At 36.4% G+C, this 23,912-nt stretch overlaps 1 protein-coding gene across 29 annotated transcripts in view; it reads left to right on the top strand.

Moving 5' to 3' along the window:
* Positions 1-23,912, top strand: part of ERC2 (ELKS/RAB6-interacting/CAST family member 2) — a 522,744-nt gene that overhangs the window by 23,316 nt on the left and 475,516 nt on the right. For all 29 annotated transcript variants that reach the window (XR_013955471.1, XR_013955472.1, XR_013955473.1 and 26 more), the window contains one exon: positions 5,754-6,553. Coding sequence is in view for 23 of the 29 variants with exons in the window: in XM_080605891.1 (XP_080462017.1) it covers positions 5,897-6,553 (657 nt within the window). In the remaining 6 variants the exon portion in view is untranslated. The remainder of the gene's footprint in view (positions 1-5,753; positions 6,554-23,912) is intronic.

Below are 23,912 nucleotides of genomic sequence, written 5' to 3'. Positions count from 1 at the left end.
CAGTGGGAGTTGAGGGACATCACCAACTTGCAAGATCAAAACAGACTTTGTAACTAACTTTGTACACAACTACATAGGCACTAGTTGTGTAATTACCTACAAAAAAAAAAAAAGTAGTGAAATTAATGCTTATTGACAATTAAATATAAAACAACTGCAGGAGACTATAGTAAAATTTGCATTTACTTTAGAAATTCAGACTCGGGGCACTCAAAGGAACCTAAATAAAGACGATACTGCTTTTAACGTCATGTATCTTTTGTTTTTCAAAGTTCTCAGAATAGTAGACTAATAGGAAGAATTGGTTGGGATTTTTTCTCGTGGTTAAAAAATGGGGGGAAAAACAAGCCATTTGATTTGCTTGGTAATGGTAAAATAGCAAAAAAGAAAAAAAAATTGCCCTTTTTAATAAAAACAATGTAGGGCTTGTAGTAATTCCCATATGAACCAACATTTTGTTCATTATCTTTTTGTTACTTTATTAAAAGAAAACATGCTGTGCTGCTCAGATTGAATAAAGGAAGCATACTGTATAGGAGCTTTTGGTTCTCCATACATAGTTTGCATCATGTTGATGTTTGTTTTTTTTTTTTAAGCAGCACAGATGACAAAAAAAATGTAAAGAAAGTATTCTTTTTTTTAAAACAATTAAATACCAAGGTAAATGAAAAAGATGTGCCAGAAATATCTCTGGCTCTCAATCACTACTTTAAATACACCTGCATATCCTGGCTTTTGTGTACAGTGCTGTTTTTCTGTTAAGAGTATGTACATAATTATTTCTTATATATATGCATACACACACACATGCTCTTTGCCAGGACTTTTGATTTATGGAGCAGAATTTTTTCTGAGAATCTTCTTCCTTAGGGGTGTTTCTGAGTGTAAGGTAGGGAAGATGAGTTCTAGTGGAGAATATATCTTCTGCATCATCTCTTAGTTTTTCTATTTTGTTGCTTTCACTTTATATTTTGGGAGCTTTATAGTACTGAACAGTTTTAGACAGTTTGGAAGCCACAGAGTATATTAAATATCTGATAACTTCTGCACTTAGCTGTCTCTGTATATTATCTGGGGAGGATAGCTGTAAGGGAAGGGCTCTCTTAAAGCTTTCATCAGTATTACAAATGTTTGAGCTCTTGGCTGAATGTGAGTGTTGGGGAGTAGTCCTACAGAGCTATTAAGTATTTGGCTAATATCCAAACTTACTGCTGACCAGGTGCCTCTGGCCAGAGGGGAGACAGAAACTCTAAATTGGGTCTGAGCTTTCTAAGCATAATTGTCAGGATATTTTAGTCTACATGATCTGCCTTTTGGTGATCTGTTCTGCTCCTGCGTTGCCTGCCCTTGAGGATGGTGTAAACAGCCCTCATGGGAGATAACATTGATGCAAAGTCAGAAGGTGTCTCCATGTTCAAATACTGCTTATTGGCTCATGATAAGGAAACAGGAACACTGACCTTATGAGATGAATAGCATACCCCTGTCTAAGCAAGAAAACACACATAAAAAGCCAACAACCAAAACCAAATCCGATAACAGCAAAAAAAAAAAAAAAACAAAAACACACCCCTCTTTATCCTTTGTTAAAAACGCTTGGGTGCTGTTAATACTAGGAAGAATGATTTCTGTACAGTTGAGATGATTTACATTTAGCAGTCAGTGTATTTCTTGAGTGCAGTGTGAATATTTGATCATATTATGTTTTCTATCATGGGAATATCTCACGAGGAGAAGTTTGCCATGTTTTATCTCCAGTCCCATATCTAGTTATTGAAAACTTTCCATGCTTCTTGGTGTTTTCCAGCATAGTGTTCTCTGATAATGTTTTTCAATAAAATTGTTAAATCTGTGGAATAGCTAGACTGCATGCTGTCTGGCACCTGCCTGTTTGTGAAGCCTTTCATGAGAAACTGGTGAGAACTGTGTGTGCTGTGGCTATGTGCAGCAAAGCTCAAAAGCCTTAGCCTGGAGTATCTAATCTGAGAAGGCTGTGCTATTTAGGCCTAATATTTTACAGGAGAGACATGCAGTGTAACAACATATTGTGACTTTTCTGAACTGAATGAAGAAGAAATTTCATTTCATGAAAAAAATCTGTTCAGATACCATGAGCTTTCGTCCTGCAAGATCTGGTTTCCATTTTTCAGCTGAACCATCGTGATTCACAGAGTTTAGGAAATAAGTAAAATAGCTCCCAATCCATTCTGAGGCTCAATTACAATGCCTCTATGCATTTCTTTTTATTTATTATGATATCAGAGATTGACAGATGCAATGCAGAAAACTGTCACTTTGAACTTGGTGGCACTGATTTGTTTAAACAGCTTTTTGATGAAATTACTTCTTGTCTGGAGAAGGGCTGGTGGAAAAAATCAGTGAAAAATTATTGGGTTATGTGAAGACAGTATTTTGAGGAAACTGTAATTATACAAAATTTAAAAGTAATGCATTGGAGAAGCAAGTGAAGTGAGACAACTTGTTTAATATTGTATTGGAATTCTGTGTTTTAAGTCTATATTAAAAAAAAGATAGTTAAAAGGCAAGTAAAACACAGTGTCTGAGTTGTAAACGATGTGGATAATGTTGAACCCGTGTTGTTTTTGCCTGTAGAATGCAGGTGATGAGATGAGAGAGAAATGTGAAAAATAAGCTGAATTTAGAACAGCCACCACAAAGTATTCTAGCCTGAAATAGACTTTCTTATTTGCTGGGATTTTCAAGGCTGATGAGAGCATAAGGGGTGGGGTAGTGGGAGAGGTTTTTTCCATGAGAACATATGCTTAATTTTCTGAATACTTTTATGTAGTTATATTCACAGTTGTGTTCTGAAATATTAAAGTCACAATAATAATGGCTATCTTAAGTCATACAGGTATACATTAAAAAGCAATTTCTGAAGTAAGAAAATGTTGAGACAGGCAATTGGGTGTCTGCTTTTTTCTAGTACTATTATATCATATTTTAAAACCCAAAAGAACCTTTTCATTCATGGGAAAACACATTCAGTAGGTCTGCTGTCTATCCCAGAGCAGACTGAATGAATTTGAGTGACTTTTCCTTTCCAGAGAAATTTTGAGGGAGATGCAGTCTTCATGAGTTGTATGGGAGCTCCTTTGTGCTCTGGTATGTGTACTGCAAGACCTGTACCTTCTGGGCTTCTCCCAAGAGGAAGGGTTGTCTCTGTAGTCGTGGGTACAGTGTATACGTAGGTCTATACAGCTCTCCCGTCCTTCCCATTGTGAGGCTGAAATTCCAGTTTCTACTTGATTCCATTTGTCTTTTTTTTCCACCCCTCGTATTATGGCATGGAAAGGTTTTGCTTTAGTTTAACATCCTTGAAATACTGGGGGGAAAAAAAGATTGCTCTACAGCATTTCTTTATTTTTATTTATTTATTTATTTTGCCCATAAGTTAAAATGCTGATATAAAAGCAATACAGTTTTCAAGATAGAATCATTTGTGTCTTTCCTGTCCACCCTGGGCTCAAACAGACCAGTTCTTTTCCAGCCAGTCCTGAAGGAAGAGGAGGGTAAAGTGGATCTTTTCTCTTACTCTCTCTTTTCTTCCAGTGAGTAGATAATGATCTCTGCAGCAATTGTTGAGGCCCTGAGGCTGATATTGCCTATTCTTATCTCAAATTCCTGATGCACTGAGACACACCATAAATTTTCCTAAAGCCAGGCTCACTGTATAAGCAATAAGGAGTACAGAATGGTGTAGATGCCTTTCTTCTGTCTTCCACAAAGCAATGGTAGATGGCTTCTCCTGTATGTGAGACTCTTCACAGCCACAAAGGAATGCTCAAGGTTTATCCTTAACTTCAGGTGTATGTACTTCCAGGCGAAGGCCCACTTTTACATGCTTTCCTTTTTTGTTGTTTCCAAGACAGATGGTCTGTACAATCAGATTGTAATAGGCAATGAATTGCTAATGAAATAGATAAATACCTACAGATTATTCCTAAACCAGGACTTTCAACTTTCTGTCTGTGAGCTATCCTTAGTGGCCAGTGAAAGTTAGTAATGTTTGTATTGGAGTAAATTTTAATGGAGCAGCCTGGGTGCAGTACAAAGAGTTCAGAGTTCCCAAATTATTAATATTGAATGAATGCCACTCTCATATTTTTCCCAGCACCCACAGTGGCGTTGTTGACAACATTTCAGTGTAGTGCAGTGCCTTCCACTGATGAATTTCATGGCTTTTGATGCACCTTGGGAAAGAGGTGAAAATTCACAGGAATGGCCACTGATGTATTATAGTAGTTTAAACAAATTGAACAAGGTGAAACACTTCAGCTGGTTCAGACGCATAATTATAGGTAAAAAATGCTGGCTATTAAATGTGATGAAAATGTAGTGCATACAAAGCAATTCTTAGAATTCGTGTAAGCCATGTGGTGCGTGTATGTGTGCGATAACGGGGGGGTCAGTGGAGAACTCAGTGTGTTTCTTGTTTGCTGACACTGTTAGTATCTGTAATGTTTCATGCTGAAATTGTTGGTGAGTATTTAGTACACTACAGATTACTAAAAAAAAAATTAAAACTTCCTTCTGCCTGTCTCAACACTTTATGGTGTGGATTTTTTTTCAGATATTTAGGAAATAATCTATAGATAATGAGGACGCTGTGAGGGAATGGTTAAAGATTACAGGATTTAATGGAATCCATCTTTTGCTCTTCCTCCAATTACCTCTGAATTAAATGGTACTAGATCTGATTAATGAGCACCAATTTAATTAATACCATTGATTTTTTTGAGACAGATTAGTTTTAAAAAAATCAGTAGACCTACCATATCCTGAAGTCTTATTTGTATATTGATATTTATGCTATATAAAGCTAATAAACTTATTCAAAACTTTGTAAATATGTAATAGTAGTATAGTATTTTATAACAGTAAGAACATCTGATCCACATCGGTCTGTTTGGTTAAATAAGTTGTGAAGATAGTTCTATCTCAGTAATATGCATGGGGGGAGGCGGGGATGGAACTCCTTTTATGAATGAAAACCTAGATTATTGTCGTGTAACCTTTACTTGAGAAGCTGATTAACAACAAATGTTAGCAAATCAGTACTTCATTTAACAAATAATGTGTTGTAATATTGCATTGTATTGTTTAGGAGGAAATAGTCACTCAAATCAGCTTGTATTTTTTAAATTTTTATTCATAAAATGGTTCTACTGGGTAAAGCTGAGCTATTTGAATGTTGCTTTCTTCCTCCTTTTTCTTATCCAAAGTCTGTTTATTAATCCAAACACAAAATAGAACCCCTGCCTATTTCCTTGTTTTCATCTAATGTTAGTAGAGAAAACACAGAGTCACTGAATTCCTATTTTTATACTATCTTTTGAAAATGTAATACTGTGTTTTGGGTGGTTCTTAATGCCAGCAACAACTATTGTTTCTCTCCTTTATGTAATTCCTATGGTCAGTCACTTAAGTCCATTAACTTACCAACTCATATGCATTTTTGGGTCCATGGTGTTTATTGCAACATAAAGCTTATTAAACTAAGTCAAAATGTCAAGGTATTCTAACAAGAAAGAAATCAGCATTTTTTTTCTCTGAATGGAACTAGTTTTAAAATGCATTTTATCCAGTCATCCTAAATACAGAATGTATTAAAAATTTTAAAAGTAATCACTCTAGGAGAAATGATATGTGCTCATTACTTTCCTCGTTGTAAACTTATTTGCCAAATGGGGGGAGCTTACTTATTTTGTAATATCTTTTTTCCCTTCTAGGTATCTGATTTTGGAGGAATAGCTTTTTGCCTACTGGAAGAATGCAGTGAAACTGCCAATATTTCTAGCTGGAATTATAAGTTTAATATTCACCTTTAGTGTTACTAATTTCTTACTAAATAGTACCTCAAAGTAGAATAAAGATGTATGGAAGTGCAAGAACAATCAGCAACTTAGAAGGAAGTCCCTCCAGGTCTCCTCGTTTGCCAAGATCTCCTCGCCTAGGCCACAGGCGAACAAGTAGCGGAGGAGGAGGAGGAACGGGTAAGACATTATCAATGGAGAACATCCAGTCCCTTAATGCAGCCTATGCAACATCTGGACCAATGTATCTGAGTGACCATGAAGGTGTAGCTTCTACTACTTTCCCAAAGGGCACGATGACTCTTGGAAGGGCTACAAATCGAGCTGTGTATGGTGGTCGAGTCACAGCTATGGGGAGCAGTCCTAATATTGCTTCAGCTGGACTGTCCCACACAGACGTCCTTTCTTACACTGATCAGCATGGAGGACTGACCACATCTTCACACCATCATCACCATCAGGTTCCTTCTATGCTGAGGCAGGTTAGAGATAGTACCATGTTAGACCTGCAGGCTCAGCTTAAGGATCTACAGAGGGAGAATGATCTTCTCAGAAAAGAACTAGACATTAAAGACAGCAAGCTGGGATCCTCCATGAACAGCATCAAAACTTTCTGGAGTCCTGAATTAAAGAAAGAAAGAATATTGAGAAAGGAAGAAGCAGCCAGAATGTCAGTTCTTAAAGAGCAAATGAGAGTTTCCCATGAAGAAAATCAGGTAAGTAATTCTGTAAGTTTCTTCCTGTTGATTCATGGCTAAGTACTAGATATTTTACTTATAATATTGCATCCTACACTGGAACACATTTGACAATAGTAAGAATTTTGTTTTATCTGCATTGGGCTGTTAATAGAAAAGGACACTAATAAGAACCTGAATGCAGGTTATAGTTTTCTCCATGCAGCATTCTTTCACATTGTAGCTGAATACAATGATTGTTTATCACCAGCTTATTTTATTATTTTTGAGACTTCCTGTAGTGTATTTTTTAGCAACAGTCTAAATATACTCGGCAACCTTTTCTGAAGAGATGTATGAAGCATTTATACAAAAGTGTAAACAAACATCCAGAAGCATATTTTGCATGAACTGTATAGGGATTTAGCTGTCTAGCTTTTTTAAGTTAAAAGATGAAGTGATATTAAATTCCAAAATGGAATCTTCTATAGTTCTGCATGTTGCAGAATGATGTTCCAGTGGTGTTACCAGCAATAATTCAGAGACCTGTCTTAGAAAAAGACCGTCTTGTAAATATGTACTTCGAACACTTGTATTTGCAACACAACAATCTTTTCCCAAAGCTATAAAAAGACTAAAGCTATAATGTCACACTTCATGAGACTATTTTATTTCACAAAGTTATATAAAATAGTGGCATTGAGTAGATCAAAAAATTATCATATTGCTGTCTCCACGCACTTCTTGGCTGCTGATCTTATTTAAAACTGCTCCTTTTCAGACCATCTGTTAACTTCCCCCAGACAAAAACACAATCCTGTGTTTCTCTCACTTCCAGATTCCCAATCTAAACTTCTTTACTGGCTGGCAAACAGCAATAACTGAAATTTTTAATTTACTTCTGAGTTTCTGATGATCATTACTTTTCACCAAACTTTCTGATTCCTAGATATTTAGATACATGGCATGCCCATGGAACTAATGAGCTTGGTCTTGACTGACACCAGTCATACTGACTGGTTCTTGATCAGGAATTCAGTACTGTGGATGTGAATCCTTACTATGTAAGGAAATAACATAAAACTTCTGAGGTCAGCCCAAAAGTCTTTCTAGCCCACTGTGACATTGCTAGCAACGTCTAAAAGTTCATAGGCTTGAGCAAGTGTATGATGAGAACTCCACCATGTGCTCTTTGATCCAGGTACAGTTTGTGTGCCTAACTCTCAGGGGACTTTTTGAATTAAGCCAGTCTGCTTTTGGACCTACATAAAATTCTAGTGTCCACAGCCTCTTATGAGAGCAGATCCTATAGCCTCACATGAAAAACCACTGTCTTGCATTGGATGTGGCACTAGATTTTGGCTACTTTTACTGACTGCATTTTCCTAGCCCCAGAAGAAACATTGAGTAGCTGATCCCTCTCTGGTGCTCGTCTCCTTGCCACCTGTGGTTTTATAGCAGCCCATCATCACACTGCTCTCACAATTCATTTTCACAGAGGAGAATGTTATTCCTTTCATATATAATTTCTTTGATTTTTCTCTGGATCTTTTTCAGACTTACTATACAGTTTTTTGAGGTGTGGAGACCAGAAGTGCTCATGTTTTTCATAATACAGGAGAAAAATAGTTTATGCGCTGATGATAGTGTTTGTCCTGTTATTCTGTATGTCTCTTCCAACATTTCCCAACACTGTTTTTTCTGGTTTTGGATGGTGTTACTGTTTTTTTCTTTTTTTTTTTTTTTGCTAGTGAGTACTCAGCTAATGGATTTCAATTAAATTAATATTTTAATGGACTTATAGCTGCAGGATCTCATCAGTGGCTATACTCAGTTCAGATTCCATCTTGTTATGCATGAAGGTAATTTTATTTCATTTGTCTATAATTTCACATGCATCTCCCTAAATAGAATCTTTCAGTCCTGTGAAATAAAAGGAACATTGGGGAAAATATCAGAAAATGAGCAACATTTGATATGGATTTGTCAAAAATCACATCAAACAAGTCTGGTTTTGTTGTATGACAGGAGAACAGGCTTTATGCATAACCAAAAAGCACTAGTAACATTGATGTTATGGAAACTTTTTACACCATCTCTGTTCGTCAGTGAGATTAAATTGTTATTGTAAGGATGCCTATCTTGTTGGAAGACTGAGTCAGTGTAATCATCAGTGATTCATGGTAAAATTTGAAAGACAATATCTAGTAGGATCAGGCAGGGATCTGTCATGTTTCAGGTTTTCATCAGTGACGTGGATAATGAATATGTCACTCTACCAGATAATGTCAAACAAGGAAGGGCTAAAAACATCCTGGAAAATAGGTTTATAACTGAAAACATTTTTTTTTTTCCAATAGAAGATTAGTTAGAATCAGAGCCTTCTTCTAAAAGTGACAAGAGCTGCCAAAAAATCTATGCAAAGATTTGTGGACGCTGACTAGGAGACTTCTGATTTTCTTTTGAAGATAATTTTACATTTGAAGATATGTGCACCTGGTCTTTGATATTACAACCCAAAGACAAGTTAACTGTCTTGTCTTGTTGTTCTTCTCTAACATTCATTATGTTCTCTCTGAGCACAATTAGTACTCTCTATGAGCACGGTTGGTATTATTCCCTATATGGTTCAATTAGATACAGAAGAGCAGGAAGTACTCTAAACGTTTTAAACAATTAAAAGTGGTTCTTTGTCTTGGAATCAACCATTTGAAGTGTCTCAATTGGACATTGCACTTTTTTCAGGTAGGTTATTATTTGTAGAAATCTTATTTGAATATATTATACAGAAGAGTTAATGTCGAAGGTTTCTCTGGAGAGCAGACTGCTAGGAGGTGGAAAGAACTGGAAGGACACAAATCTTCTGCAATGTTAGTTCCTACAATTGCTACCTGTCCCTCAGAAATTTTTTTCTTCTAGAAAACCACATAATTTTAATTTGCTTAATATGTTCTTTGAAAACATATTATAAATTTTGATCTGCCTTTGAAGTTTAATTCCTGCCCTGATACTGCAGGAGTTCTTTGGATTAAAATGAAGATCAAGGATAAAAAGGATAGTGAACAGTTCCTCTGAGAGGCTTGTAGGTTTGAATACAAAATTGTTCCTTGCAATAATTTCAGGCATCTGTATCAGTATGAATAACTTTCAGATACTGCAGTTAAGACAATAGAGCTGATAAAATATAATAATTTAACCAGCAGATAAGAGTATGCATGTTCATAAAATAAGAACTGCAAGTTTAACCACTCAATGTTATTTTACATGCTTACATTATTAACACATTTCATTTTAACTTTGATTTGTGGCAAATATTTAAGTAGAAAACTAAAAGAATTAGAATCATAGAATGGTTTGGGTTAGAAGGGACCTTAAAGACCACCTAGTTCCAAACCCCTGCCATGGGCAGGGATGCCTTCCACTAGACCATGGAATCATCACAGAATCATAGAACGGCTTAGGTTGGAAGGGACCTCAAAGACTCTCTATTTCCAACCCCTGCTATAGGCAGGGACGCCACCCACTAGATCAGGCTGCCCAGGGCCTCATGCAGCCTGGTCTTGAACACCTCCAGGGATGGGGCAGCCACAGCTTCTCTGGGCAGCCTGTGCCAGTGCCTCACCGCCCGCTGAGTGAAAGAATTTCCTCCTATCTAATCTAAATCCACCCTCTTGGTTTAAAGCATTACTTGTCCTTATTACTGCATGCCTTGACAAAGAGTCCCTCTCCTGCTTTCCTGTAAGGCCCCCTTTAGATACTGGAGGGCTGCAATGAGGTCTACCTGGACCCTTCTATTCTCCAGGCTGAACAATCTGAACTCCCTCGCCCTGTCCTCATAGGAGAGGAGCTCCAGCCCTCTGATCATCCTCGTGTTCCTCCTCTGGACTTACCCTAACAGGTCCACGTCCATCTTACACTGGGGACTCCAGAGCTGAACGCAGGGCTCCGGATGATGTCTCATGAGAATTGAGCAGAGGGGGAGAATCGCCTCCTTCAGCCCGCTAGCTACACTTTTGATGCAGTCCAGGATACAGCTGGCTTTATGGGCTGCAGGTGCACATTGCCAGCTCTTGTTGAGCTGCTTGTCCAACAACACACCCAAGTCCCTCTCCTCAGAGCTGCTCTCAAAAGAAAATATACTAAGAAATATTCTGAAATGTTTCCCTTCCATGTATTAGTTGTATTAGTAAACTGTATTCCTAATTAAACCTTGATCGGACTGGTGTGTACAGTCTAATGAAAATTATATACCATTCACTTACTTTGTTTTCTGATGCAATACATGTTATACAAACTGTGCTCTTTTACTTATTTAGCTGCCTTGTAAAAGAGAAGGCAGGAAGCAAGGAATACAGTTTAATTTGTTATTAATTTGCTAACTTATCTGGGAACTAGTCAGTAGATTTAAACACATTTATATATCTATAGATTTTAATGTTATCTGTATTATGATTTAGTCTGTATTTTTTTCTAATTGTGTGTGTATATATATATATATATATATATATATATATATTAAAAACAATAAAACAAAAACCAACCACTCACCCCTTCTTAACTTCCTAGTTGTTTCCATGGCTGGGATCAACCCTACCTAGTTTCAAACTGGAGAATCCATTGCTTAGACCTTGCTGGCATCCTCTAAAAGCAAGTCAAAGGAAGCTGAAGATCTGTTATCTCCTCCCACACTAAACTTCTGAGACTATGTTCTTCAGCATTTTTTGAGGAAATTTTGTTTATTCCCATTGGAATCCTTGAATCCTGATCCCAGTGAAATGCTCAAGAATGTGATGGTAATTGAACCATAATTTTGAGTTACCAGGTATTTTCTTTAATGTGCATCGAAGTGTACACTTTATTACTAGTTTAAAAGGTGGGGTTGTTCCTAGATTGTTCCCCATTGTTCCTAGATAGCCAAGGTAGTTAAAGGAGTTTTTTGGGATAAAAATTCCTTTCAGGTAGTCTCATTGTTTCTATATAAATGTGTGCAGCACCACAAAGTTTGAATCTTTTTGTGATTATTCATGATGTATGGGGCTATATCCAGAAAGTAAGCTAGTAACCTCAGAAATGGAAATTCTCAGTTCATATTTTACTCTGCTTCCTGAGGAGTCGTATGTTAAACTATTTTAATACAAATCAGAAAGAAAACATTACCTGATCCTTCTTACTAAATATGTCTTTCTTCAAGACAAAGTTACCACTTTAAATATTTTCAGCTCAAATCTGTGTTATGGTATTTATGACCAATGGAAGTATACTTCAAGGTATCTTTAAAGCCAGTAGTTTCAGCATGTTCATTCACGCTATTTTCTGTTTTTCGCTATACTGTTGTTTCCTGCTTTCTTCAGCTTGTTTTTTTCAATACTCTCTGTTAAAGACTGAATGCATGTTTGTTTAGTTTTTTAAACTTTATTTTTACTTTATTTTTGATGTTATCTTCACTGTTTCCCTCATTTAAATTAATTTACACTGATGGCAATTTAGGTAAGTGCACCATTTTTTTAAAACAAGACAAAGTGTTTAAGTTTGTGTAATGGATTAAACAATTATAGAGCAAAAGTTTATTATCTGAAGATGAAAGCAGAGTGAAACAGAAGTACATCGGTATTTCTTTTTATGAATTTGAAAATCAGAACACGTTTCTGTCAATTGGAGAGGAGCTAAAATAGCAGGGCTGCTCTGATGAGGAATGAGAATACACAGGCAGAGCATTGCAGAATGAGTCAGCTGCACCAGAAGTGTGTGTCTTGGCTTTTGTGCTACTGCTTCTGACAATGATGAAAGGGCTATTAGCTTGGTGGTGGGAGGGGATAAGGGGGTTATCATAGTACTGTAGATGTCTGAGGAACTTTTGAGGAAGCAGCAACCTAAAAGAGGCTAAGGACTAATTGGGAATGTTTTTTTAAACCGTATTAAAATGTCTTTATTTTTTATTTTTATTTATTTTTTTAATACCTCAAAAAGCTTAGGAAGAACTGAGCGATAAAAAGAATAAGGGAAATTTGTCTCGGGGTGTGTAAGTGCTTGCTTTGGTCTTGACTGAAGCCTTTTGGTATTATTCTGGCTTAGAAAATAATGCACGTGTATACGTTATATAGTAGAAACCAGTACTTTCAGTTTTATGAAAATTAGCACACTGTAATGGTTGTTTGAAGGGGACAGTAATAAGTTATATCCTTTCTGTGTGTCTTTGAGATATAAAGAGATCTGAGGAAAGCAAGTGTTATCTTGTTCTGTTCCCCCCATTGTATAAGGAGTATGAATTTTATTTCTACCTGTGTTAGTCAGTTAGGTCACCTTTTTTGTTGCCTTTTTTTTTTTTAATGCAAAATGTAACTCACTCACAATTATGCCAGCGCCAAGGTGCTAGCATGGAAAAAGCTTTTTCCAATTGCATCCTGAAGTTTTAGAATGAGTGTCAAATGATGAGTGTTGGTGAGTGTTCCTTATGAAGAAGTATAAACAAGGCTAGTCATGTTTTAAGGAGAGAGAAATTGACCGTGGAGCTGAAACAGCATTTCAGTAAAAGATGTTTGGAACTGTATAATGCTATGTGACTCAGAATTGTTCTCTCATCAGTTTTGAACACACTCACATCCTATGTTCATTTCTTATATGTTGTTATATTTGGTGCTACATCCCTGAGATACTACCAACTGTTGCTGCTTCTGTGTATTGTGTGTGTGTTGGTTTTTTTGTGTGTGTGTCCTGTAATAGTGATGATCATCTGCTGCTGAATTTAGTAATTGCATCCTGCTAAATTTCCCTTGCAGCTTCAGGTGGAAACTGCATTCTGTGTCCCCCATCCTGACATGTTCCAGAGTCTGGCTCTGCTGCTCAGCAGTGGTTGTTTGGTGTGTTGCTGTGTGGGTAAAACTCTTTGTACAGAAGCCAGGATTCTGATGGGGTCTCAGAGGATGACCACTTTAAGAAATATAGATCTAGCAGGAAGTAGGTTGGGATAAAACTACAGTTATCCCTGCACTAGGCTTGTAACACTGCTTGAAGGCATTTCTTCAGTAGATACTAATAAAGCATACATCAAGCATGGCAGCTGCTGCATTTTGCCTCCTCCTGCCTTAAATTAGGATGAGTCCTGAGCAACTATTCAAGTAGAGTACTTTAAGCTGTCAGAATCCCTTAAAGGAGATGGGGAGAGAGGTAACTATCGTGTCGATAAACCAGTTCGAGTTTTATTATTGTGAGTAGTGTTGGATACATCACATAACTAATAAACTACTTGATAACACAGGAATTCATTTTTAAAGTAAGGTTTATAAAAGATAAAGTCTCCTGAAATAGCTAACCAAACATTTAATCTCATGAATGATACAATGGCTTACAGAGATCATAGATAATACATCAAACGTTATCCTTGGTAAATTTCTTTTCTATTGATTCTGATGGAGCCTGTGGTTTTGTGCTTTTAAAATTTTATTTCTTTTAGCTTCTGTAAACTGGCTTCCTTCCAGACTTTAAAACTTTAAATCAAAAAAAAAAATGCTCTGGATGACTCTCCTCAGAATTTTCTGCCATTTGAAGTGGGGGAGAGAAAGAGGAGGGGGAAGTAGTGAAAAAGTGAGTCACTCTTTTTTCGTTATGCATTTTTAGTCTTTACTATTTCAGATACTGTTCCTCACTTTGAATTTTCAGATTTCATTTTCAATTTTCTGGGAATTGTCCCCAACAGCTGCTAGGCAGTTGGCGATGCCACGTTCAATTAGTCTGCAATAGGGAACTCCATCCTCTAGGTTATCTTGGAAAAGCATGAGCCTTTTGCTTGTGCTGCAGATCATTATTTTTGTATATGCATATAATTTAAAGATAAACCTGCATGCCGCTTCCTAACCTTTCTGTTTCGTTATGCTTCTGAATTCAGAAGATGCACTTCAGACTGGTGGCTCTGTTTGGATTGGTGGGAGGGCAGTATGGGGAATAAAAGCATTGCAGTGACTTAATCTGTTGGTTGCTGATTTAAAAAAATCCAAATATCTGCATGTTCTGGAGTTGTGTTAACAGTATACAGGTCCAAATTCTGATTTTTACCTGTTTGCTCTGTTTAAGGTGTCTAACGCAGTACCTGACTATAATACTATGTATTTCCCTGGTGCCAGAGAGTCAGTCGTAAAAAGCTGTCAGTTTCAAGATAGAACCTGCTACTTGAATTTATTGCTGGAATATATCTCAGTTGAGTTAGCAAGGAAACCAACGTTCAGGAGCTCTTTGTATATTTTGTGGGAGATAACTTTTGTGTCTAGTGGGAGCAAATAACTCTTTTGAATTCAGTAATTTGGAAATATTTGGCCTGTAGGGGGGAGAAATTGTACTTATATTTTGAATTTCCCTAGGCATCTGTCACAATGTAGTTATTGTTCTTGGCGTTTGAAGATGATATACAAAGCTAACAAAACACATGAAAAGAAGGCTGTTGATTTCATGTGAAGGTCTCTTTGAACCCTAAAGGGAAAGGAATAAATGGTGTTTTTGCCAAAAGGAAAATCCTAAGGCAATTCAATGTAAATGTTTCAGTGTTTGAGACTCAAAGAGCACTGAGGTCTTGTAAGGTAATCTCTGTTCCAGTTCCATCTATAGTTGAATGTGTGAGAGTTCTCCAGCACATCACTTTTCTGTCCAAGAAAAGCAAAGGTCAGCAGAAACTAGAGAGAAAACAGCACACGTTAAGATATAGCTTCAGAGGAGCTACAGTAAACCATGAAATAACGTCTGATTTTTGCACAGACCCAAATTTTCCATTAAACTGACTACAGTATTAATTGTAGAGGATACAATTCTCATTACAAAATGTCTTTATCAAAGAAAAATGGCATTGAAAGAGGCAATGGGTTGTGCTTTGAAAATTAAATACTAAGTATAAATATTTTCTATGTATTTTGTTTTAAATCATGTAAACTGATGCTACAAATCTTTTTCAATTTGTAGGGAAAAAGACTGAAAGAATAGTCCTGTTAGTGAGGTTATTTTTGAGACTTTCCTTTGTGTGATATTAACTTCAGATAGTTAATAATTACCATTAAAGCAGAACAAATGACTTACTGAAAAAAAATGCCCTAAATTCATGCTATTGTATTTCTACTCAATACAGTTCATAGAGTCACAGAATGGGTTGGGTTGGAAGGGACCTTAAAGACCACCTAATTCCAACCCCCCGCTGTGGGCAGGGACACTTTCCACTGGAGTTGGAGATCTCATCTCCACCTTCCACAGTTGCAGGTGGAGATGAAATAGTGCCATACCAAAACATGAATCAAAAGTTTTAATACAAACTTGAACATAATTTGGAGTCCATAGGTGTGTGACAAAAGTCTACTCGTTTATTAAGTAAGAGTACCTATAACTGTGTGTACAGAATTATACATATGCTGCTACTCAGAATGTTTTCTGCTCACGGAGAATACTATATTCCTTTACTGTACGGGAACAATAATTAATGTTATTTAATATGTTTGTATTTAATATATAGCTTGCATATTCTGGGTTTACTTGAAATGTGGATATACATTTCATACACTTGAAGTGTGGACAGCTGCATAACTGTTAAACCGTGTGAATAATGTAGTACGTTTAGTTTATTAGACTTCTGTCTTCAGATTCCCTAGTGGAGTTAAGGAGGGGAGGAGGGAACTACAGGGAAAAAAGCACAAAAGTTGCTTAAGAAAGCATTCTTTATCCTGTTCAGGCAGTTCATTCCCTGAAGAGGCAAAGCTGTCAGAATGAGAATTTGAACAGTTAGACGAGAATACTCATGATAGTCTTTTCCACCTGACTACACTGCATTTATGACTGACTTCAGAACTGCAAAATGAGCAAGTAGTGCCAGTTTGGTCAAGTCCAAGAAATAATATTTCTATATAATATTTCAGAGAAGAGTTTTTCTTGAGTGTATAACCATAAAACAGTAATGGAAGCCACCAGTACTAAAAATTCTAGGTTAAATAGGCTGTTATCCTTTTCAGAACTCAGGCCATGTGTAATGCAGTGCTTCACTGTGAAGAGAGCTGCTGCTATCTATGGCTAAGCATGCAACAGAATATCAGAAGGAAGGTTCTGCAAGTTTATAGTAAAATAAAATGATCTTTAAGAACGTATTTTTCCATACTTGTTTCAACTAGTAAGTCCTCTTCATTTCACAATAGCTTCATAACAAAGTGGTAAGAGTTGATCCAGCTGAAAACTGTATTTGAAAAATTACAGTTCCAAAAACTTTGTTTCCCAGATGTGTTCAGTTAAATTTGTTTCCAGATGTCTGAGGTAGAATCTACTCGTTATTGTCTATTCCTTGAACTATGCGTTTGTGATAAATCTGGGAATAAAATTTGCATGTGTATACAATTTAATCCCATATTTATTAACTTTGGAACTCTATGGCAAATTGTGATACATGGTGGGGTGTTTTTAATATTTCAGATGTTGTACCATATCTCAATTTAAAAAAAAAAGAAAATACAAGTAGTAGTTAGATAAAGCATCTTTGCCTTGCACCAAGTTGGTCCTGACTTGTATTATCATTCGGTGTGGGTGTGTTTCCTTCCCTCTCCTCTCCCTCCCCCTGCTGCCACATACACACATTCATTCTCTACGTTTTTGTATGTATCCACCAGTGTTGGAGAATGGCATCCTTGCCCAGTTGGCATTATTTCAGGTTCACTTTCTCAGTCCACTGGGGATTGAGAAAATTTAAAATTTGTGATCTTAAGAAATTTATCACTGTACATAGTGCCTGCCTGTAGAAAGTCCAGTCATGCTTTATGGATTTCATGGAATCATAGAATCATTAAGGTTGGAAAAGACCTCTGAGATAACGTAGTCCAACCATCGCCCTCCTACCAATGTCCCCCACTAAACCATGTCCCTAAGCACCAGGTCCAACCTTTCCTTGAACACCCCCAGGGACAGTGACACCACCACCTCCCTGCGCAACCTGTTCCAATGCCTGACTACTCTTTCTGAGAAGAAATGTTTCCTAATTTCCAACCTAAACCTTCCTGGCTCAACTTGAGGCTATTCCCTCTTGTCCTATCACTAGGAATTTCATTGCTTTCCTTTAGCTTTTGGTCATCCGTTAGGAATGCATAATTCAGCATATGGAGTTTTGTTTAAAGAATGCTTCATTTTATCTCAAATTCTCCTTCCTGTATTTGCCCCCTTTTTTTTTTTTTAATAATCAAACCCAAAAGCTTACTTGCTTTGATACATGTGTGGTTTAATATCATCTGATCTTTGCTGTCATTATTTTTCTGCAGGTCTTTGGATTTTAGTGAGAGGCTCACAGACATTTACAAAGCCACTTGATCTTTGAACAAACCAGCAGTCTTGCATTTTGTTCTCCTGCTGCTTTTCCCAGTATTTGGTCGCAGTTCGTATGTCAGCCTAATGTGCTACATTAATGTGCTGGGTTAATTTTCCGCTGGATGACTTCATTGACTGGTCACGTGTAGTGGTGCTGGTGTAAAGCAGGTAGAGTGTTGAGTGGCCAAGAGTCGGAGATAATGATGGGGTCTCAAATTCTGGCAGCAGCTCCAGTTCTACATTTAAACCTCCATGCTACTGAGTGCCTTTTGCACTTAAGCAGTTTTTTGAAAGGAAAAAGGAATATTATACAGCAGTCTTTTTTTTTTTCCCCAGACATACCTCAGTGTGTACAGAGAATAGTACTTGAATTTATTTTTTTTCTTGCATATTTGCCTTACGAGAAAATACTGAAATCAGTTTTAAATATGTACTGAAGTTGTTGCCTGACTGCGGTGTACAAACCTTGTAACTGAATTACATTTTCTTTGGCAGGTCAATGACACTTTTTAGCTCTTGTGTTGCTTTTTGTTTGCTGTGGACACTTAATTTCCAAATCTCTATAAATGTTTTTATTCTATCTTGATATAATCTGAAGGTTTTTTTTTAGTGACTTGAGGAAGATCATTCTTTCTCTACTGCAGTGGTAAAATCTGTTTTTTTTTTTTTCTTTAATCCTGGCTTAATAGTGTTTACAACAAATTTTAATTCTTTCCGCTTTGAAGGTTTCCCATACATTTTTTTTCTAGAACTAAGCAATCATTTCATTTTAATAAAGAATTATCTTAACAGATGAGGAATTCTAAAATGTGCAGGAACAAACTTTTTTATATGCGAAAGTCTAGTAAATATATTTTGTCACGAAGTATGTATCTTCTTCATCTTATTTATTCATTGATTCATTTTTACCAGATGGTAGAAGATTCTGGAAAGCACATAGCAGGGTTTGCTGCTGTTTTTCAGCTCAGCTAGCAGAAGGCCACTGGGAGGATTGCGTGTGATCAAGAAGAGTGAATCAGTCTGTATAAACTCCTTATTTATACCATTTACACATCTCACACTCTCAGTATTATCCTGCCTTTTTCTGTTGCACTGTTCAGCTGTGACTGTGCATTTTCTTTGCTTTTTAATTTTAAGTCTTGAAGGTCTGTGTTACCTTGAGGTAGTAATTCTGCACGCTCAAGCATGGCTACTCGTTTTTTGTCAGTTTTACAAACTCAAGCATTTAATTACAAAAAAATAAAGTAAAAAAAAAAGTAGTTTCCTCTACAGCAATGCTTTGAATACTGTGGCTGTTATGAGCAATGTTTCCTTCTGTTTAACTGGAGTTTCTTTCAGTAGGAGGAAATAAGGTGCCCTCTATTGTGGTAAAGGTATTTAAGAAAGAAATAATTCTCTAGTCCTTAAGCATACTCTCAAACCCACTTCTACTTTTGCGACAGAATTAATAACCAGTTTCCAATTCAGAAAAAAATAAAATAGGAAAATATGAGTTGCTTTTACCTTCCTACCAGAGGTTTTGTTTGTCAAATCACATGAACTGTACTAGGTACGAGTCATTCCAGTTTGTTCTTGGGCTTAAGTGGCTCTGTCCCATACCTGACCAAACCCATACCTGTGGGTTGTAAATGGCTATGCTGAATTCATGGCTGCCAAATTTTGTGGAGTGAGGTTGTTTGCAGGGAGGCTGTGAAAAAGCTATACTTAAATCATCAATAATGTAGTGAGGAAACCAAGCAAAGATCTTTCTGTGGTGCAGGGGGTGGGGAGGGAATTCTGCAAGGAAAACCTGACCTGGAAGAATTTTGGGGAAAAAAAACCTGGGGAAACTACATATCAGAACTGGAACTATGGTTACTGATGCATACGGTGCTTAAATGTTAGACAATACTCTGTCCTCTTTTTCTTTGTGTCAGAATCCAACTGTTCTCAGGATAAGGTGATGTTATACTGCTCAGTAGACCAGAAGTTTCTGCTCAGTTTTTTTTTTCTTGTTATTTTATTTCCTACTGTTGCAGATTTCTGCTTTTGAGCAGCTTAGTCTAAAGATATAATGACTGAAACAAAGTGTTATGACAGAATAATTATATGCTGTTTTGAAAATATGTTTCTGCTGAACCATGGTAGATGCTCTTTCTTAATATAGGTTTTAAATACACTTTATAGCTTACACTCTCACAAGATACCACTATTACATTATAACTCTGGGAGATATCAGTGTCTTCTCTTAGGTCAGGAAAAATGATTTTCTGTTGAAGAATTAGTAGTATAAGAAAGATGAACATAAATAGCTATTAGGAGAAGAAAAACACTTTGAAAGAAAGCTGCAGCAGAAGATTGGGTTGAAGGAAAGCGCTGCATTTTATGGAAAATGTGCATACATCTTGTTATATCTCACAAACAACCTGCCATTGTGGTTTTGGTGTGAAACAGTGCTCATGCTTTTTAAAATACAAGATATAGCTTTGTCTAAAAGCAGTTTAAACCAAGAAGCTGACCACCTATAAATAACTGGGAAGTCTCTGACACCCTTTTAGGCTGCATTTTTATTAGTTTGTTGTTTTACATGTGCCATGTTTCTCCAAGTGATTTCAAGTGGTGTGGGTTACAAATGCAAGAGGGAATCAAAGGATGTGTGTGACTTGTTTTTTACTGAAGTTATCATACTCAGCTATTACTTAAATGCTATATCTCACTCCTATGAGAGCTTTTTCAAAGAATTTGTAGGACTATTCTTATTGGTAGATGTAAAGAAAGTAATTTGCCCTTGTTAAAGTGACTTCATCGTGACACAATAATGCTCTTACTCCAAAATCCTTACTTGAACAAAATGGTCAATTTATTTATTGAATTGGTTGATGACATCTTAGAAGTGTACCAGATCCTCATGCCCAATTATCTGTACCTTATTAATGATTTCTGATGGGATCATGTTATATGGAAGGATTGCTTTAGTGGTACTGTTTTCAAAGGAATATTCTCTGCTCCACTCTCATGGCTTTATTACAAAACGTGTGGACGTTTTCAGTAGAGCCTAAGCATCTCAGTCTACTTGTGTTTAAGTTGAAAGATGTGTTTAGTTAGCCTGTTGGGAGCTACATGTTGTCTATTAGCTCACGCAGTTCTCTCTGTTAAACTTCTTTCTAAACTTCTTTGTATATTCTTTCCCCGATTTAATGGTATTACAGATGTTACTGTCACAAGAAATTTTGAAATGCTGAATGATTAATGAACTTCACTTTTGTATGCTGAGTGGAAATTTTGAAACACGATATATCTGGGAATACAGAAGTTGCTGAAAAAATATGGGAAGATGTCCTTTTTCTATTTATGGGGTTTATGTTCTTTAAACCTCTCTATTCTGATTTTTTTCTTCCTCGCTTTTTTTCTTTTTATTCTTAATTTTTCTAATTCAATTCTTTTAATATTAGATTTTGTAGTATATTTTAAGATGATAAATTTCAACATTTCTGTATAAAACACAGTAAGATGTGTAGCTTATTGAAACTATAAGAACATCTTCTTCAGAACTTATTTTTGTGTGTGGATCAACGGACTGACTGCTGTAGTTCCTCGCTTATTTTAATTGGTATTGTGTCACCTGTAGTCTAGAAGACTTGGCTTGCTTTTGCAAGTTTTATGTGGCAGTTTGAGGAATCATTTTGTGTGTGTGCAACTGGTGGATTGTGGTACTTTTTTTTTTTTTAAGAGTTCTAGCTCTGGTGGGAATTTCAAATTTTGAAAAGACTGAAACCTCAATATTTAGTATTGTACTTCCAGACCTTCTGTGCTGTCCTTTGCACTTGTTTTAAGATGAGATGTATCTGAGGCAACAAGAAGTTCCTGCCAGTTATACAAGGTTAGAAGTTGTGATTGTTAACTTTCATTTGCTGATATTGAGCATCCTTGGAGGTGGCTCTCACTAGGCATTGCATTCCTATTTAGTTATTAGCTCATCCGATGAGTCCGATTCCAGTGTTTACTGACAATTAAGATCAGAAATTATAAAAAGAGTTGTGTTAAGGCAAACCCAATACTCAAGTCAAGATGGTATTTGCAGAAGGGAGTTGATTCTACAGTTTAGAGATGAGACTGTAACTTCCAGTTAAGTCCTAGAAGTCAAGCTAAGATAAGCTAAGTTTTTCTGAATTTCAAGAAATTATATGAAAAAAAAAAAACCAACAACTTATAATTCCATGAACTCATACAAAACAAATAAAAGAAGCAAAAAAGCGGGAATTCATGAGAATCCAGCTGTGTCATTGTCAGATTACATAGGAAGGCTCACAGATTCTAGTATCCCTCATATTCGCATGCTAGAGTGAGTAACTACACACTTCTGTGATTCACAATCCCATTTACCAATTCATCAGATAAGAATCTTGGGGTTAATAGAGCAGTTGGTGATAAATGCTGTAAGTAACAAAGCTGCATGATTGCAGTTAGTAGTTGTTGGTCTTCTGGGCCTTGTTGAACTGTTACTGCAACATGGAAGGAAATGAATTACAAGTTAACAAGATACTTAACCACATGACTTGAGCAGGAGTAGGTGTATTTTAGAATTTGACTGTGCCTAATTATACTCTTGAGCTTTGTATTTCAGATAATAGTTCTTGTATATGAAGCAATTCTCCTGAACTGCTTAAATTGAGAGCACATCGTTTTTAACATTGTTCAATTTTCTGAGACTTTTCTGGTGGTTTCTTTTGCTTCAGTGGTCTGCTCCTCAAATAGAATAGTTTCCAGGCAATGAGTTAAGCAATTCTGGACAGTCTTACAGGCTCCTGAAGTGCTATTCAATTTTAGTTTGTTTTTCTTTTAGTTTCCTGCATCATTCAGTTTGATGACCTCAGTAATGTTTCCTAATGAAAGTGTAGTGTCTCAATTTTTTGTACTGAAATGTTAAAAATAATTCAGCTATTTTACGCTGAGTATATTAAGGAACAAATGAATTAGGTAATTTCTGAATTTCTGGAATTAAGGCACCACAGTTCTCAGAAACAGAAAACCCTGTACAGCAGCTAAAGAAATTCATGCTCTGGTACTTATGGGCAGATGGAAGTGATCACTGAATAAACATACTCTTTTTGTTTTTAGCTTCTTGGATCTATGTTAAATCTTGAAGTTCAGAAATTCTATTGTCAAAAGTTTCATAGCTTCTAAGCATACGAATTTCATTTCTACATTGTTTTTAAGTCTGGATCTCTGCCATCAGATCACTTAGATGTGGTTTCATAAGTCACAGAAGTATTTTTATTCTTTGGAGACCTAGACTTTGATTTTTCTTATAGTGTGAAATAGCACATCAGCTTACCATCAGCTCAGAGGATGATTCCCACGATTTTAGTTGTATGGCTTCTTGCTGTGCCATAAGGGATTTCATGATTAAATATCAGCAAAAATGAACCAAAATCTGACCTTCAAAGCTACTATACATTTTACTAAATAAATATTCACATTAGTCTTTTACTAATATTATCCTGTATTTATCCAAAATTTAACTCTTGATTACACAAGAATATCAACCAAGAGGATATATCAGTTGAAAACAAATACTTTTCTTGGTGTACCTGGTTCCTTACTATTTCTATTTGTTTCATATATATATATATATATATATATATATATGATGACTTGGAATCATGCTGTAGGATACTTCAGTGCCTTCAAAATGAAACTCTGAGAAGATGCATTTCTAGGCTTCCTTGTTCAGAGTAGAGTTCCAAACTCTGTGCACTTAATGGTGAACCTGATACATTTTTTAATGATCTCTATTGGCAATTCTGAACCAGTAATAAAATTGAGGGATGCCATCTGGCAGGGGGAAAAAATGTAAACTGAGACAAACAGCCCAGCAGCTTCTCTTGCAGAGAGCAGCATGCGCAAAGGCAAAAAGTTTCCTTTGAGGAATTGCAATCAGAATTCATAATCAGAATTACAGTAATCTCTTTCCTCTTGAGGAAGGAGGGGATCATTTTTAAATAGGTAAGAAAGTCTGGCTATTACCTAAATATCTATACTTCAGAGGCAACATGCCCTACTTGGCATCGTAGCTATAGTCTAAATATTAGTTTCAACCTGGATGTCA

This window comes from Anser brachyrhynchus (genome assembly GCF_964034855.1).
Source record: "Anser brachyrhynchus genome assembly, chromosome: 10".
Taxonomy (NCBI): domain Eukaryota; kingdom Metazoa; phylum Chordata; class Aves; order Anseriformes; family Anatidae; genus Anser; species Anser brachyrhynchus.
The sequence above is the reverse complement of the archived record's forward strand: the minus strand, read 5'-3'. Positions and strand labels throughout refer to the sequence as shown.